The 14,254-nt window shown below is 41.4% G+C and overlaps 1 protein-coding gene across 2 annotated transcripts in view; it reads right to left on the reverse strand.

Annotated features, from left to right (window-relative positions):
- Positions 1-234: 234 nt before the first annotated feature.
- LOC148017201 (uncharacterized) overlaps positions 235-14,254 on the reverse strand; it is a 35,634-nt gene continuing 21,614 nt past the window's right edge. For both annotated transcript variants that reach the window (XM_087662941.1, XM_087662942.1), the window contains 2 exons: positions 12,008-12,694; positions 235-3,367 (listed from right to left, as the gene is read on the reverse strand). In XM_087662941.1, coding sequence (XP_087519067.1) covers positions 389-3,367; positions 12,008-12,694 — 3,666 coding nt within the window. In that variant the 3' untranslated portion in view covers positions 235-388. The remainder of the gene's footprint in view (positions 3,368-12,007; positions 12,695-14,254) is intronic.

Here is a 14,254-nt window from a genome sequence, read left to right on the forward strand (position 1 = left end):
ATCTCAGATATGACATTTCTGTCAGTGTAACCTAACTACTGGTCTCACGGGCCTTAACAGCCTTTGAAGAAGCTTCATTGATAAATACAACTTTGCTTCATCAAAGTCTGTCTCAAACCTCAGGCCTTTTAAAGAAATCTAACCTCTGTCATACACGCATGCGTGCACACTCATGAACACAAGATCTAGCACACTATGAAGGACACATTTGGCTGAATTTATGAGTACACAATCTTCTCTATCTGTGGGGGCTTGTATATATTTGAAGTCTGATTACATAGGCTGAAATCACAAGGGCTCAAGTATGTGGCACTTGGAAAAGGAAGAAAGTGTATAGAATCTATTACCTGGGCCTCTTGAACCAGGATATACACCTGAATATTTTGAATTATTTTTTGGGACTATCATGGAGATGCTGACGCAGGCGGCTTGTTCTCCTGCTCGAATCGGCCCAACCTTGGCTTGTGATGTTAGTGGCTGCTTTGAAGGAGCTGCCATGTTCTTCCTCTTCCTGTGAAAATGGCACCTGAGATGCCAAAGGCAAATGCTGTGGTAGACCACCTCTGTTTCTTATGTCACTTTCCATCCTTTTGGAGGTTCTCCTTTCTACCTCTGAAATATGCTGCTGTGGCCTACCAACACCCCTGCTTTTCATAACATCCTCAGCCCTCCTCCCTACATCTGCTTTCTCTTGCTGCTGTGCTTTGCTGCCTGCCCTGTTTCCCCCCGGCATCCTTGCTGCAATTAGTCCTCTTGAGCTCCTCCTACCCTTAAAATTGCCCATGTGGTTTCTGGCTGGATTCTCTGCCTCAATTTTACTCAGGGTTTTCTCACGAGTAGTTTTGGAGTTTGTACCTGACTCATCATCCGTCAGTTTCTCCATCCTCCTCAAAAGCTTGCTCTTGGAAGCTTTTAGCTCATCCAAGACCTCATTGTCAGATTGCATCTCGGCAGGTTCATCCTCCTCTATAGACTTGTCCTTTACTTGCAATTGGGCCAACTCAACACTAGATGTTCTTTCAACAGAAGTAATAGGGGTGCCTCCATTAGGACTGTAATGCTTCTGATGCTTCCCTCTCATCCGGTGGAATGGATTCCCTGCTACCCTGCATTCTGAAGGATTAACACCAAGCCTCTTATCACTATTAGGTTTGTTCTGCAAAGGCATTTTAGGTGCAAAGCTCAGAAGTATTGCAGCAGCCATACTGTCACTATCTGATGCATTATCAGCAATCTCTCTCTCACTATCCACATGCATATCATTAAATGTTTCCTGCTCTGCAGGAGGCAACGGATTCAACTTCATTTCAGCAGGTTGTGTGTCTTCACACGGTATTGGACTTGAACCTTTTCTACCACTTTTATACAACCCACTACCTTCTAAAATATTCAAAGTATCAGCTGCTTCTGACATAGTGTCCCTCAGCATGTGTGCAGATGTTTGTGTTTCGACACCAGTCAAGCCATGTTCATCAAATTTCAGAACAAATCCCGATGAAAAATTCTTAGCTTGGGCATCCTTTCCAGAGCTTGCAGAAGCTTGTTCTACACCCAACTGGCTAGCCCCAATAGAATCTGTCTCAGATTTTGCTCGGTCAAGTTGCAGATTCTTCTTTGCATCATCAGACATCTTTTGTACTTGTTTATCTTCAGACCGAGTGCATGCACCAGATCTGCTCACATTCATTGGTAGGTCACTCTCGACTGCAATAGTCATATTGTTTTCACTCCTTTCCGTATATCCCTGTCCTGACACAGCATCAGAAGTGTCTATTTTCTTTGCTGGTTCATTTTCAACCTGCACATCTACTGCAGAAGGCCAGCATTTTGAGTCACCATTAGTCACACACATTGACACGCATGCATTAGAAGGGCTCCCCAAATCTTTGAACATTTGACTTGATGTCTCCCTTTGCAATAGCTCACATTTCTCAGGGAGATTGTGCTGAGTATCTAACTCTATATATTTTTGTAGGGCCAGATTGTTCTCTTGATTTGCCAGATCAAGCCCATTCATGCCTTCTTTAACGTGTAAAACCTCTAGATGAATTTTTTTTGATGCACCATCTTTTTTTTCCAACCAATAAGCATCTTGGATGTGCTCCTGATTTTGGTCAATTGTGGTGTCAACCTGATGTATAGGAGGATGACATTTAAATTTGATGGGCAGTGGAGATGCATTATGAACCTGAGAATTTATGTCCAGCACACTTTCTTTTGCCTCAACATCATGCTTACTATCACTGCTGAGAAGAGCCATTTGAGCAGACTGTTGATTTGCAAAGAGGCAGTCTCGATCTTCCAAGGATGGCCTATCCTCCAGTAGCCCACTAGAGGTTGAAGTCACTTGCACATCAGTAGAAAGTGCTCTTTTCTGTGGAGGGATGCTTGGAGATTCTCCAAGATGCAAGGTCTGTTCCTTTATATCAATTAACTTGCTACTTTCATCCTGTCCTGTGCTCCCTGTGAAAGATGATGTTTTCCCTTGATGGAGTTTTTCATCAGGGTCTCTTTCTGGTTTCAACTCAAGACCATTCCCATCATTTTTCAAAATAAGCTTCGGGGGCTTCTTGAAAGGTGGTTTCTGAGGAACAAAAGGATTGGCGGAATAAACATGTCCAATGCCTAGCATGTTCCAAGAGCCAGACAGTTCAACCTGGCCACTATGCAACCCTTCTGTTTGAAAACCTAATCTTGTTGCATCCATAGCTTTAACCCCATAGATACCCTGCGGCATATGAAAAGTACCATGCATAGTACCACTTGATTGCAACCAGGTAGCCTGGTTTGGTGGGGGAAAATTTACAGATTGAGGGATCTGCTGCTGCTGGTAGTATGAAAGTTGTGTAGATGAATTCTCCGGATACCACAAATGTTTTCCTGAATCTTGGCACTGTTGTAGAACACTACTTTGTGGAAACCAAAGGTGTCTATCTGTATCTTGGTTCTGCCCTTTTCCAACTTTTGTACTAATCAATGGAATAGCATGACCCCCAGAAACTTTATTGTCCGACCCTGCTGGCAAAGGAGTGTTACAAAAATGGCTTGCATGTGCATACATTGTAGCTGGGAACCAGTTCGTGTTTCCAAGACTTTCTGATACATGAAAGGGCTTCTCTGGTTGAGTTGTTGCAGCAGCTAAATCCAGAGATTTCTCTCCCAATGTATCTTTCATCCAATCATTGATCATATTTGACGTGTTCCTAGATGACTGGCCATTGTTTGGAACACAATTGGAAATAAACCCTTGATGAAGTTGTTGGGGGTCATTAACAGGTGACTTGGACAAAATCGGTTGCACAATAGTATTGCGTCTTTGTTGGACTGATGCTTCAGCTGCTAGTACACTGAAACTAGTTTCTGCATTCTGCAAACAATACTTGTTAGTGCAGCTTTGCACATTCCTTTTGTTTCTAGGTTGCATCATTTTCAACCACTTGCTCATCACACTTATTGAGAAGCTAGAATACCACAAGGCTCCAATCTAAAGATCTTGTACATTAATGGATTCCAGCCTACATGAAAAGAGTAATTTCACAAGTATTTGCGAGGATGCATGGGCTATTTTCTAACACATAGGACTAGACACACAAATTAAATCACCTGGCCTGTTTGTACAAACAGAAAACACGCATCCAAAAGAGACATCTAGTAATCAAGACAGTGCTGCTGCAGCACATAGGTTGGATTAAAAAGGATACAAAGAAATAGAAATGGAGCACTATTCCATACTATGTGCCTAAAGTAAGCAGCAATACAACACAATGAGCAAACCCAAGGGGAAATATATTAACAGAACAAATTGAGTTGAACATTGGACTGGTGCACAGACTTGATGTTATTTTTTCGAGAAAGGCTAGAAAGTTTGAAAGGTGCCTCAAGGGTCTACCCAAGGTTTGAACTCACGCACCCATGTACACACTCAAACCACTTAAGCTACAACCCTGTTGACAAGACTTAATGTTATGCTCAGAAAAGGCATTGAATCCTAGGAGATGGGCAATCATGATAAACACACACGTCCCCTGTTCACTCCCTCTTCATTACACGTTCAAGTAAGAAGCAGTAAATAGTAAAACCTAGCAGGAGTTTGTAAGACAAAAACATAATACCTTTCATCACATTTGATCAAAAATAGAAGAACTGAAAGCAAACAATGTGGACAATAAAGATACAGAAGCAGGCAGTAAGGTGGGAAAGCCCATCCCTCTCACAGGAACAAGACAACTATCTCCCCATCAGTGTCTCAATCAAGATGCTGGTCAGCTTTCTATCAAAATTTGCAACAATGCAAAAAACCACAGAATCCAACTCCAGGTAGCAGAGAATCCAAAATTCAGCCCCTGGACAGCTTGTAAAAGATTTCAATCATGGCAAGCTTGCCTATCAAAGATGATGCCCAAAACAGCCTCAACTTGTAAGAATGAATTGAGGGAACAGACACATCTGACAGAAATCTATGCTCCAGGAAACTTTTCAAGCAAAGGAATCAAGAAATTTCCAGGATGATGGTAATGGCAGCTGATGATCATGAGACATTAGAAAGCTTCATCCTGGTTATGAAAAGGCTGACAAGGATGAAATCTATAAAACAAGACAATGGTTCCAGCCCGAAGATGGATAATGGTTGCCTTTTGCTGTCCTTAAACAGAAGTGCAAGCCCCTGCTTTATTTTCCAGCATTTGAGTTTGCATTTGGCTTTTCATCCATTTCATTTTTGTTATTAGGATTTCCAGCATTTTGCAACAGCTTTTCTGAAAGAACCAGGATCAAACAATGTCAAATTTCAAAAGTTCACATTTCTGGAATCATGGGTAAAATTTGCCACATAGTATACTTCAAGATAAAAAGTGATATATATAGAGAGAGAGGGAGATGAACCTCTACAAAAGGCCAATGTGGCCTACAAGATGACCCTAAGTACATCCATGTCTATTTCATCACATCAGTAAAGTGAGTATAACAATAAAATAAGTGGCCTATGAGATAATGCTGAAAATAAGTGTACAATGAGACAATGCTAAGAGTATATGCATGTCTAATGTCATCTTACCAGTAGAATGAAAGAAAAGTCCTCACTCTAGTTACTTAAATAAGAAACCTCAAAACACACAAAATGTTTCATTTCATTCACAGAATGGAGTCATGAAACGAAATTTTTCTATGTCAAACAGAAATTGTTTCTAAAGGGTTTCTTAAAGAATGGTTTTTTTCACACGCTCCTTGTGCGCACCATCACCTTCTCCTCCTTGTGCATCTCCTCCTCCTCCATCTATTCCTGCTCCACGTCTCCCTCCTCCACACAATGTCTTTCTCTTCTTCTCCTCCTCCACACTCTCCTCCTCCTCCACCACCTACTCCTCTACCTTGGTCCTCCACCTCCTTTAGTGACAAATGCCTTCCCACAAGGATTCCACTCTTGAACATCAATTTTCACTTTTATTTTGCATTATATATTATACATGTGTTGTGGCCCTGTACATTGTGATTTGTGAATTGTGAATGCTAATTTCCAAATGAGTAAGTGAAATGAATATTTTTGTATTAAGTTTTTAACTTTTGACTCAAGAACCAAGTGGAATGAAAATTTTCACGTTATGGATAATATTGTTCAAAACTTTGAGGTAGCCAACCATACTAAACACGAAACAAACCCCCCCAAAATACAAATAGGATGAAACGTTTCTGGTGACTATGGTGGAGACTCTAGAAAGCTGAAATCTCTATACTGTAGAATGTCTCGAGGCTGTAGCTGATCTCAAGATCTATCCATGATGCCAGCTTGAAAGAGGTGGTACACAAATGATGGCTAAACCTTGAAAGAGGTGGTAGATAGATATAGCCAACCGTACTAAACATGAAACAAAACCTCAAAATACGAAACAGGATGAAACATTTCTGGTGACTATGGTGGAGACTCTAGAAAGCTGCCATCTCTATATTGTAGAATGTCTCTAGGCTGTAGCTGATCTCAATATCTATCCATGATGCCAGCTTGAAAGAGATGGTAGATAGATATATGTAAGTCTAAGCCATCACAAGTGCTAGATTGTATTTAAGCCCACATTAGTAGTAGATGTATCTAAGCCTTAATGTTGGCAGACTAATATGTTAGCCACGAATGGTAGAAGATTATCTTAGCTTGGAAAGGTGGAAAACATGAAAAGTACACAGATGATGAATAGACGATATCTTTTAGCACATGCATTTAAGTTGTCTAATATTAAGCACTAAGTAAACTGCATATCGTTGTTGCTAATTTAGTTGAAACTTTATTTTGGTAAGTGTTTAAATATCACATTGTATTTATTGCTTGATTTTACATATTGGGAAAATCTGTCCAATTTTATATCGTCACAAGTAATGTCAAGTTTTCCAGCTTTTTTGTGATATCTTCGAACCCTTGGCAAATGCAGAAATTGAAATAAAGCAAATGGCCGATGGTTTCCCCATATTTCTAGCTTACAAATTTTAGCAATTATTACTTGTAGAGATCCAGTAAACATGTGGATTGTTACGATTTTACATTTCTTTATTTTGAAGAATATGAAAACGTAAAATCATGATCTGAAAAAGAAGTAATTCTCTAGTATATATTACAAGATTGTACATCATCACACAATTTTTCAAGGCTAGAGAATGCTCAAACTGCCTCAACCCATGCACTAGATTTGTTTTCTACCGTGGAATTGGAGTTTTACCCACCCCCCGCCCCCCCCCCCCCCCCCCCCCCAAAACCTTTTGTACACAGCAATTCGCACCCAATATGAATTTCCATCATAGTCGTGGATCAAAAGATAGCAAAACAATCACAAAGATTGGGGTTTATCTTACATCCTATTGGCACGTTTGGTGTGTTATGCTTTAGTTGTTTGTTAGAGATATGCTTTGACAAGTGGTACTTTTGCACTCCACAATGTGCCCCTCTTGGTTGGCAACCTTGATGGTAGAGTATACCAATCTTTGATTGTTGCACATGTGGACCACTATCTTGTTGTAGCGAAGTAGATAGTGGGAAGGCACCTTGCAAAAGAGGGGAATCTAGATTGTTTGTGATATCATGTTAGCAGGTTATAGAAAAGAAGAATATATCTTGTAAGGGGTCTGACCATTATAAGTCAATGTGGTGTTCTAGTATATGGACTGTTGTGGGATGATTATCTCTTTTCCTTTGTGTTGTAAAGGTTGTCAAATAATTGTTTCTTCTCCCTTTTTCTTTGTAAAGGTTGTTGAATGAATGAATAATTAGATGTACAAGAGGCCATTTGGCTGGCATGCAAAGCAAGCCACATGGTCACTAGCTCAAAAACAAAACTTGTTGAAGCACCTAAGCGCTAAAGTGACCTGCATCATCATGCACAAACAGTTATTTGTGTCATGCAAATAACATCTAGTGATGGAGCAACCATATTACCCATGACAACCCCCACTTATATCATAGAAGCCATGTGTCACAATAATAAGCCTCCATTGCAACCAATAGACCATGACTTCTAGGGCCATAGTCAAAGATAAGAGCATTTTCAGTATGCTAGATGTGCCAAAGCCCAATTGTAAACAAGACATGAAACAAATGAGTTAGTCTAAGGTAACCTTCCCAAGACCCATGCTTGACTAGTAGTTATGTGAAATGTCACTAAAGTCCAATCCAACCCTAGGCATGAAATCCCATGTTTTTCTAGCAGCTAGATAGGAAAAAAAACATAAAATGTAATTTACACATATGTGGTGCAAAATATTGCACCTAGCACCATGTCACCTAGAGGGAGGTCTCCAATAAGATTAAAAACCCTCCAAACAAAAAGCTTACCTTGATATAGGATCATTGACCTCCATAACCACTACATTCTGCCACAGATGCTCAAGCTAAAGGAGGGCTTGATTCTATCTTGAAGTTTCTAGAAGTTACTTGAAGAAGGTTTTCAAGATTCTAGAGGATTGCTTGTGTCATCACTTGCACCATCGCTTATGTAAGCACTTATGTCAGCAGTGTTTATGCCATCACTAATGACTTACACTAGTGCTATCCTAGAAGCTTCCCTCTTAACCACCTTAGGCATACATGTGAATGGGGGTTCCTCACTTTCAAAAAGCACTTGTAATGCTCATAATAGTTTGGCAAGACTACCATCCCTCAATCTTGCCTAGCCTGAATGGGGTTTATGATGGAACCACCTTGCAAAGCATTCAACAAACAAACCCAAGAGCTCCATGAGAGCAATGAGCAATTACAGGTAGAGCAACATCAAGCTCTAGGTCTAGTCCTGCAAGACTGGCAACGATGGGCTTGCATTAGGGACAAGGCTCAACTATCAGTAATCTCTCACAACACCATTGAAAGGAGCCAAAGGTCAGTCTAAGTAAGAAATTTGATAGCACTAGATCGAAGTTCAAGGGTTTCTTGCAATAGGTGTGATCGTTCATCTCTGTATGCAGCCAGACCATTATCCAAATGCAGCTTTCCAAGTCATGCTTATTGGCATTCTCCTTTTAGATACAACCCTTTCCCAGTTTGCTGCTTTGCTTGAAAAGGAGTCCCCACTACTTTGAGGCCTTTGTACAAGAAATCTACCTTCGAGGAAATTGATAGAGCAAGGGTAGCTAAGACTAAGCTTAGAAACTTACAATGAGGATCAGGACCAGCTTCAACATATACATCTGAATTTCAATAGCTTACTTGTGATCTAACTTGGCATGAGGATTACTTTATTAGCCAATTTCACTGGGGACTGAAAGATGGTGGAAGATCTTATGCTAACAATCCCAAAGGTGCATACATTGTGAGTTTATTGCCCAAACAATTGGATGTGATAATTGACTATCGGGAGGTGAGAAGAAAAGCATAGTGGGACATCTTTGAGTTCTAGTACAATGAAGACATTTGATAATATATCAGCTCAAGAAGATCTAGTATTCAAGGTTGAGCCTATACACATTGATTTGACCTTATTCAAGCCTCTCTCAACACAAGAAAAACAAAGGAGACACATCAATGGGTTATGCATGTATTGTGGAGAGTTTGGCATATTGCTCAATGTTGCCCTAACAAAAGAAAGATGAGGGTACAAGGCAGTACAACTTAATCATCTTCAAGAAACATCAACTCTAGCCCCAATAGAGACCATGCAACTAGGCAGAACTCAAGAAAACCTCAATAGAGATCTCTTCTTGCCTACTGATCCTACACCACACTTTATGATACCAACAAAGATTAGCATCTTGGATTGTCATGTGAATATGGAAGCACTACTTGGTATCTCCATCTGATTTCTTAGTACCCTAAACATTAATAAGTGTAGTGCTTCTCTAAAGTCTAGCTCAACCTTGATCCTGCATAGCTGGCATATATGATGTCCTTTATGCCTTTTCTTGCAAAAAAATATGTGACTAATTATATTATTTAGAAGAAAAATATAATGAAGTACAAATGCTCAACAATTTAGCTCGAGCTGTCAACAAATCAACATCCACTCATATACAGCCCCTCAGGGCAGTCCAGGGGGGATGTGGGATAGAAGCCATGGTGTAGGAGTATACCACCACTTGAGAGTGGCCATCTTGTGAAGTGAAGATCATGCCATGGCCACCCCAAGTGTGAAGAAATTGCTGCCAAAACTCCCATTGGTTTCAAGAGTCTCATTGCAGCTACTCCCAATGGCCACAGAACGAGTGGATTATGGATGACCAAAGCTCTACCAAGGTGGCATATGCCAAGAGGCTCTCACTGCTGAAAATCATCTAGTAGCATGCTTTCCAAATGAGCCACCTTGTAAGGCTCCCGATGAGCTCCCATACTTTTGATCATGATGTAGTAGGCTTCAGTACCTAGTGACTAGCAAAAAGCCTCTCGGCCTACCACAACTCATGAACCAGCTTTGATGATGATCTACCCTACACCTCTGCCTCATATAGTGACTGGTGGCCTTGGCTGACTGACTGTTAGTCAAGAACCCCCCATGAGATACACCCTGGGCTAGGCACCACTACTCAACGGAGAAAATGGTAAGTGGCAAGCACCTCTCCATACCAACTGCGCTACCTCCTATGACCATAGACAATGCTTCAGAGTCTCTAGGTGCTGAAATAGGTAGCATTGGCAAACTCCATCCTCCTGCATCTAGGCCAACCAACTATCAATTTCCAAAAGCCCATGAACCACAAGCCATAGGAAGTAGGATACTCTCCTCAGCCACCAACTATCCCATAGGTGTCACTAGAAGGCTTTGTAAAGCATTCAAAATGCTATGCTCTACCCAATGCCCACTACATGATGGGACCCAATCCATGTCAACTTGCATTGAGATGTGTCCTATCCATATGGGCTATGTAAGCAAAGAAGCTCACTCACTTCTGGGCGATTGCTGAAGCAGGCTAAAGTCAATCTTTTGGAACACGACCCACCTCATCCAAAGGCCCCACTGCTAGACGTTTGACTATGCTACATGTGGATCCGATTGCCATGACTTCCCTTGGAGGCTTGTGACTATGATTGTCCTCTAAGGGATGTGGAGGAAGGCAAGATCCTACCCACCTCTATACAGAGCTAACAGGTGACTCTCTTGCACGAAAAAAGAAAGTGTCTTTTAATGGTGGTTTGGGAATCATGGTGTGTGTGTGTTGGGGGGTTTGTTGTGGTGGTGGTGGTCGTCGTGGTGCGTGGGCCTTTGACTCTGCCCACAACCTGTACTAAGGTTTCCATAGGTGACAATTGTGTTGTCCACCATGTCCTGGATGCATAGAAGGGGCTGGCCAATCCTGGGGAATCACTGCATCAATCTTTTGCCTCCTCGCCTCTGCTCCTTTCCAACAACTCAGCACACGCTAAAGTACTTCCCAAGTCCACACCCCTATAGATGTCTCTCCACACCTTGACGGAGCAGGCAAAGCCAACCTCCCAACCAGCCCACTAGATGCTACTTCACTCCCTGAGCTGCATCCTCTATCACAATCTCAAACCTCTAGATTCCAGATGACATGTTATCTATCAATCTCCTCCTAGCAGATTGGGGCCCTCTACTTTAAGGCCTTCTGCAAACCTTGCCAAACTCATACCACACTGCAAAGAAAGGATAATCTAGGTCAAGTGGTTGATGTTTTGGTGAACATCCACCTCATAGACGGTTCCTACTCCCCACCAAGTGGGGTCTACATTCCTGGAAACCTCCTGGAGGGGAAGTTTCCACATTTGGCCACCTAGAGTGAGCCGATTGACCACTATAGCTTGCCCAGTAAGCCCTTATTCTAGAACTTTGAATCAATGAGCCCCAAGCCCCCCTTTGAATGGTGTCAGATGCTGGTCTACCAAGCCACCTTAGTGCAAGAGTCCATGGACCTGTGCAACCCAGACCATAGGAAATTCTGGACTAAGAGGCATAATTGAGCAACACATAATAGCAAGAAGCACCAAGAAGAAGCTATATACTAGGTTGTCGCTAGTAGGACCTGGTTGACCACTAGAGCCATGCCTACAAGGGAAAGGCAGGCGATGCCCTAATGGAAAGTAAAGCAAATTTGTAGAAAAACCATTTATAAAACCTTAAAAGTGGGAAGCAAATAAGCTATGATAAATTGGCCAGGCTGATCAGGTAGATGCTTGCAACAGTCAGAGTCAGACCATTTAAATATCAATGCACATTATTATACTCGTTTTCCTTCCTGACAGTACATAGAACAACCGCTTTGAGGAAGACAGTTCTGCAGATAATCAGTGATAAACAGAACATTAAAAAACAATTACAAACAAGAAGCCAAACAGACATAGAAAAAGGAACAAAGTGAAAGTGTGAGGATAACTTAACAAGAGCAAAGTCCCAGTATTTTACACAATGCTTAACTGTACACTAGTTTTGCCTCATAAGGTAAAGAGACTTTAACATGTTGTAGAAAAGCTATTTGACAAACTTGAGAATCCTCCTGCTCAAATTTGAAATCAAGCTGTTGATGCGTGATTACAAGCAGGTCATGTTAAATCAGGACTTCATCATTGAACTAAAATTTAAATATGTACCTGATAAAGCAAAGAAGACCTTGCGGCATCACCTTGAGGTGCCTTGGTGACTGAGTAATCTTGAGGCAGTGAAAGTGTCATTGTCTTTGTTCCTGTACTCACAATGTTAATGTTCTGCAACATAATGTTATTTTCGCCCATTATCTCTGTTGGGGCAGAATCAACTTCTTTCACAGAGAAGTTTGGCAACTCAAAACTAGGGCTTGTGGGAGAAGCAATAAGATAGTCTTCCCTTGACTTTGTTACCAGCAGCGACACCTTGCGTGACTCTTTATGTGGCAAGATAGACACTCTATCGCCTTTCCCATTTACAGTTGATTCCATTGCAGTGCCATTCAATCTCTCTAAGCTCTCCATGTCATCATCCGTGTCATCTTCAGGAAGCTGTTCAAGATCTATGTTCCTTCTCTTCATTGGGCTCCTTGGATTTTCTTCAGGATGTTTTTTCCTGACTTTATTGCATTTATCTTCACTAGACTCTACATGCATCTTCTCACACAATGAGTTCACATGTACAGTTGAAGCCTTGTTATTCTGCCATATATTTCTCCTTTTCCTTTGCTGTTCTGTCACTTCAGCCACATCAGATTCAAGCTGAGATGGTCTTACAAGTAATTCAGAAGCATTACTTCTTGCCTTCTGCATCAGCAGTTTCTGCACTTCGTACAGCTTGTGAAGATCATGAACCTAGCACACAAATACAAATGAAAGATTTCAAGTGTCCTGCACATTTACTATTTTCACCTAACAATTGGCCTGAGTTCAAAGAGAGTAAACATGATCAGGGCTATGTCATGACCCATAAGAATATCAAGGCTCCCTCTCCTCTACCCACATTTCTTCCTCCCTCTCTCCATCACATATACTCATCCATATCATCTAGTTTTTCACACTTACTCATGTTGTAGTGTGCTATTTTGCCTGTTAGTGTGTCACCTATGACATATCTAGCTGTCTGCAATTAGTCATAGAGGATAGCCAATAGTGGGCTGGCCAGTGAAATAGTGAATTCCAAAGATTAGTAGCCGGCTAGCCTGCCACTGGTACAATAAGCACTGATTTAATACATCATCTGTCTTCTTGGAAAGAAGGGTTCATCTGATTATTGGAAATCTTTAAAAAAAACACAAGCAGATGCAAACCATCACTGAGTCAGGGTACAATGACACTTAGGGTCTCTCTTTAAACTAGAAGGGAACATGTTGATAGCCCCACCAGAGTAGGAATCTGTCCCAAGAGGACTGCTTCCATCCCCAAAACTCTGGAAACTCACACAGAAAATCTGTCAAGTGATGAGACAGGCAACAATTGCCCACTTGCTCTCTGAGCTGCTCCTTGAGCCCCTAGTAGTCTGGAATACCAAGTTCTACCTCTGTTAACACCTTGGATTGTCAATGAGGGCCTAAGCTTTAAAGAAGTGAACAAACTGAACCCCAAGAGATGCAACTGCAACCCAAACTTGGGGAAAACCAACATAAATATGCTCCTGAAATCACCTGGTCTACCTTACAACTCTGTAAACAGTGTTAAAGGACTTGTCTCCATCGATTCATCATGACAGTAGTACTCATAAAAATTCACCGGTACGCTAATAGTAGGTGAGTGATAGAGCAACAAGCAGCACTCCGCATATTTGGGCAAGTAAACTACATGTGATCTTGAGAGCTCCTGCCATTCCCAATCACTATCAAAGAAACTCCAAGGACCCCAGTGCTCCACCCCTCTCTGTACCAGAAAGATGTTCCATACAGTGTATGAGATATGAAGACCAGTTGATGCTGCAACATACACAACTAAAGAGAAGTCCAATGAGTAAACACTCAAGAGCCATAATTTCTAAATTTTTTGAAGGCTGGTCATATACGCAATGACAAAATTGCCCCACTAGAGTGGAGTGCCACGTTCTTGACAACATTCCATCGCTTGGGAATGCTACAAGCTTGGAGTGTGGTAGGGAAAGGGACAAGAACATTCCATGGTTTGTTCCCTGTCCCATTCCATTAGGGAACAACATTCTTGTTAGCATAGTACATACCATGGGTTGTATAGGTAAGTTACTTGGTTGCATTTCATTTTGAGTGGGTGTGCGCACTTTCAGCCTAGCCAACCAGCATTTATGGTTGCATTAATGACTGGCTGACCTGATGATTATTTTTCTTCTTTGTAGCCTACTTATAAGCCATCTCTTGTGAAGACATAGCCTAACACAGACACAAATAACACCATATGACAATGCACAGACTGATA

This window comes from Lygodium microphyllum, chromosome 22 (genome assembly GCF_053477565.2).
Source record: "Lygodium microphyllum isolate KBCC chromosome 22, Lygodium_microphyllum_v1.1.10, whole genome shotgun sequence".
NCBI classification, from domain to species: domain Eukaryota; kingdom Viridiplantae; phylum Streptophyta; class Polypodiopsida; order Schizaeales; family Lygodiaceae; genus Lygodium; species Lygodium microphyllum.